Source organism: Pyxicephalus adspersus, chromosome 1 (assembly GCF_032062135.1).
Source record: "Pyxicephalus adspersus chromosome 1, UCB_Pads_2.0, whole genome shotgun sequence".
In the NCBI taxonomy this organism is placed as follows: Eukaryota; Metazoa; Chordata; class Amphibia; order Anura; family Pyxicephalidae; genus Pyxicephalus; species Pyxicephalus adspersus.
Genome location: NC_092858.1, coordinates 4,253,456 through 4,257,967, shown reverse-complemented (window position 1 = coordinate 4,257,967; position 4,512 = coordinate 4,253,456). Strand labels below are relative to the sequence as shown.

General features: G+C 43.0%; 1 protein-coding gene across 1 annotated transcript in view; it reads right to left on the bottom strand.

Annotated features, from left to right (window-relative positions):
- Positions 1 to 599: 599 nt before the first annotated feature.
- The window catches only part of TPP1 (tripeptidyl peptidase 1), a 78,062-nt gene continuing 74,149 nt past the window's right edge, over positions 600 to 4,512 (bottom strand). Inside the window, exons 9-13 of the mRNA XM_072398617.1 lie at positions 4,145 to 4,257; positions 3,392 to 3,512; positions 3,147 to 3,305; positions 2,230 to 2,364; positions 600 to 2,152 (exon numbers count right to left, since the gene is read on the bottom strand). Coding sequence (XP_072254718.1) covers positions 2,018 to 2,152; positions 2,230 to 2,364; positions 3,147 to 3,305; positions 3,392 to 3,512; positions 4,145 to 4,257 — 663 coding nt within the window. The 3' untranslated portion in view covers positions 600 to 2,017. The remainder of the gene's footprint in view (positions 2,153 to 2,229; positions 2,365 to 3,146; positions 3,306 to 3,391; positions 3,513 to 4,144; positions 4,258 to 4,512) is intronic.

The following is a 4,512-nucleotide window of genomic DNA, read 5'->3' as shown; positions in this document are numbered from 1 at the left end:
ACCATCAGCAATATTCTCCTGGCCATCGTCAGCAGTATGCTACCCACTGACCTCCATTGTAAAGAACATTCTTTTGACCAGCAATGTATAGGACATTGTTCCCAATGACCACAAATAAAAAGGGGTATTTATTCCACTTACCATCGATATATGCAACGTTCTGACCACCATTAGCAGCACTCTATCCAATGACCACCATTGTAGGAGACATTCTTCCCATTGACCACCAATGTAAGGAGCATTCTTCCCAATGACCACCAACATAAAGGACCATTCTCCCATTAACCACCAACATAAGGGACCATTCTTCCATTGACCACCAACATAAGGGACAATTCTTCCCATTGACCACCAATATAAAGAGCATTATTTTTACTGGCCAACTAAGGGCATTTTTTTCCAACAACCACCAATGAACTGGGATATTCATACAGCCATAGGCGGTCTTATTCTTCGCATCTATCTAAGATCCAATATCCTGATGATAAAGTGACATCGCACTTCAGAATGGACATTGTCACCCTGTAGAAAAAAAATTCTGAACTACCTGCATGATCACCAGGTAATATAGGGGGACTCAGAAAAATAAAAAAACTAAATTGTGTAAGAAAGAAAATCTTTATTGTAATCAAAACAAACTCAGCAAAATAAAAGCAAAGATTTTTGGATTCTGCCACATTCCAAGAGACCCCTCCCCCCAGCTTTCCTCTTACTGACCCTCTCCCCTACATAAATAAGAAGTTTCACAGCCCCTAAATGTGCTTTTTCATAAGCTGGGTGGGAACTAGTAGTTCGAAAAGAAGCCCGGGGTACAGAGACCCCCAATTATATTTTGCAGATTGAATTCAGCATTTGGTTTTCCTATTTTATATGAGTGGTGCCCTCTGTTGGATTGCACAGTTCCTACAGTAATGTTCTAATATATGGACTGATAGACTGAACCCTTGGATGTCCAATATCCTCTGTATATACTCCCTGAGATGACCGAGACCGGGGCTCACCCGGCATAGTCACAATAAAGGCAGCAGATTGTGGATCCATTCCCTGAGATCATTAATGGGGAGGAATACGGTATGAGAAAGTACCTACTTATCAATGCACCTGATTTAATAAAAGACTGGAGAAGATAGACTATCATGGGGAACCTGGGGGATCTAGCAATGTGCAATCATTTGCTACTAGTTCTCAATCCAGAACCAGATCCATTCTAGATTAATATTATTAATAAATTGTAGTTATTATAGCACCAACATATTAGGAAGCGCTGTACATTAAAGCTGAACTAAACCCAAAACAAACAAACAAACAAAAAAACACGTTTACCTTTAATCCCACAGATCCATCAGGAGGTTTCTTTGTTTGGGTCCCTCGTTATCCCAGTATCCGTCTTTGACCCGGTACTTCCTCAGCACCAACATTTTCTTCCGGGTTCCTTTTTCTGCGTCACCGGATCTCACAATGAACAGCCGTGAGATTGGGTGACGTAGATTGGGAAAAAGATTGCTAGAGCAGCAGATTTTCTTTTCAACTGAAGAAAGGAGCGGTCAGAGCCTCCTAGGATGTGTGATGTAGGTATCCCAGGAGGCTTTGCGCTTCCGTCTGTTTTTTTTTTTTGCAAATTTTTACTTTGAATAAAAGGGTTGTCTAGCATTTTAAGTAAAGTAAAATATTGAGTTTAGGCCCACTTTAAATAAGTTTGCTCATGATAGTGTAAATTCTCCAGTCCTGTGTTCATCAGGTCTATATATTGCAGGGGATAATAGTAAAGGGAGGGGGTTCCAGGATCAGGAATACCTTGTATAAAACACACATAGTACTAGTCCGCTGTCACCGACCACACAAGATTGTCTCTCTGCGTTATACCTGGTGGCGGTGAAGAGGATTGCAGGACACATTACAATGCCGTAATACAATAAAGCACACATTCATCATAAAACTGTCCATAGTGATTTCTTTTAGAGACATTGCAGAGTCTTCAGAAAAGGCAGAGTATACACATCACAAGAGATTGGTGGTGTTACAGTAAAGATTTCAGCAGTTCAGGATAGTTGGGGGTCCCCCATCCAGTTACCGGATCCCAGCTGGGACCTGCACAGAATCCTTGTCCTAGAACAAGGTCATCAAAACAAGACACGTGACAGCCCTCTGTGACCTGCAGGAAAGAGAGAGCAAGGAATGAAATACAGCGCCGTGTCCCCATACCGGCACATATCAGCAGCTGTTACTTACGTCAAACAGGGCCGCGGTTCCATTTGCTTGTAGTTTGTATAAGGCTGGGTTTAGGAATCCCAGGGAAGAACGGCCTCTCTTCAAACGTTGGTCGTTAATCAGAGAGAGAATGCCGCCAAACACCGGTGTGGAAGCCTGGAGAGGTGGAAAGATGAGAGAGGGGGGTTATTACAGAAATTAAAGCGCAAACCCATGCATTATAACAGCAGCCCCTAGATGTGGTGGCTGCATTGCTTTTTTATTTACAGATAAATCAGTCAATCAGGGCTCATTTCTCCTATGCAGTACATTTTTGCTAAACGTGCATTGTGTTCGGTAGCCCATGTGTTGTATGCTTGTATGCCAACCAAGCACATGGCATACAACTGTAGTGAATGCTGCAAGTGGACCACACAGCCACATGTTGTCATGCATTATGCTATGGTGCATAGTTTGCTAATAATGAAAACCAACGTGTGCAATTCCAAATGGTAAGACAATGCATTGATGTGTATGACACTGGGTGACTACGCTCCCTCTTCAAATGCATACATGGAGGGAGCCATAGCTGCCACACTTATGACAAAGATGTCCACCTATGTCCATAGACATTACATGGAGCACTGCTTATGTACAGGAAGAGGACATTGGGTAGGGATTAGAAGTTTGCAGAATGAGCAGATTGTGCAGGATTGGGGTGTGAGGCAGCACATCCATGGACTGGTATGCAGAAATATTTTACATTTTACGAATATAATAAACATGATTTATATAGCGCCAACATATTACACAGCACTGTACAATAAATAAGGGTTGCAAATGACAGACAGAGACACAGGAGGAGCTTTGTCTTGTTACTCCATGAAACCCTAGGTAAGGCTGTATGTACTTAATATAAGGCACACTCAATGCTTCTCATAGAGACCTCCGATACTCACCGAGGTGCCGGACACCCATGGAACAGGAATACGATTGATCACCACCCAGTAGTTGTCAGACAGCGCAGCCACATCAGGGTAGGCTCGGCCGCTACGGTTATAGTAGTTCTCTGGTGGAAGTTTCTCTGGAGATTTCAGGTATTGGGACACCGCGGAGACCTGCAAGGAAGCAACAATGGAGGTCAATGAAGAGAAGAAGAATAAAATGAGTTTAGACGTTGGGATGAGGACCATGAATGGCTCACCTGGTAATCCGGCATTGGGAAGACATTGCTGAATCCACCACCGCTAATATAGTCTGTCACCTCGTATGTCACCTGGAAAGGGTTCTTAAAAGACGTTCCTCCAACTGTGGTGACATAGGGGCTGTGGATGGAAGGGAAGAATGATGGGTAATTTGGGTATGTACCTGGACAGTTGTAATGTAGTGTTCCTATGGCCTTGAATCAGACACTGACCCTGAAAAATGGTCCGCTCGAAAATCAACACTTTATTCCTGGGTCTCCCTGCTTACCCCAGTTTTATGGATTTCTGCTGTACTGCTGGTGCTCAATAGGGGTGAGGTCAGGGCTCTGTGCAGGACACATGAGGTCCTCTATACCAAACCCATCAAACTATGTCTTTATGGAGCTGGCTTTGTCCACCGCCATGTTGGAACAGAAAGGAGCCCCAAAGCAATACCACAAGGTAGGAAGAGCTCAATTCCCTAAATTTTCTTGTTTGCTCTAGCATTAGCAGTACTCTCCACTAGAAACTCAATGCTTTGGAGGGAGGTTCACATACTTTTGCTTATATACTAACAATGCTTTGGAGGGGGGGGTTACATACTTTTGCTTAAAAACTAACAAAGCCAATGACAAGATCAGTTTTGCTCGGCTGGTATGTTGCTGAATCTTTATTTTTTCTTGGCCAAGTAATAAAATAAATAAATAGGAAAATCTCATTGGTTGCAGCAAGCTAAATGCTCATACAGGGCCTGGACTGTTTTACTTTCTCACCTGGAAGCTGGAAAACTTGGCCGAAAAACGTTTTTGCCTTTACCAACTTGCTTACAGCCGGCTCCATCATCACCTGGAACAAAAACAATCGTAAAAGACAGACCAGAGCATTTATTTCAACAATCTTCCTATTATATTATATCTGTATTGATCTTAAATTATGCTTGTTATTAATTTCCATTGTATGGACATCCAAAACCCCCGACACAGCAGCTAGGTGCTGGCATATTGGATTGAAAACTGGTAGCCACAGCAGACTCGAGCATCACTTAAGTGACACATTCAGGCTACTTCACCCCCAGAGGTGGACCGGGTGATTTCACATGGACCACTGAGGATCTATTTGATTGCATGGTGACATAGGGGCA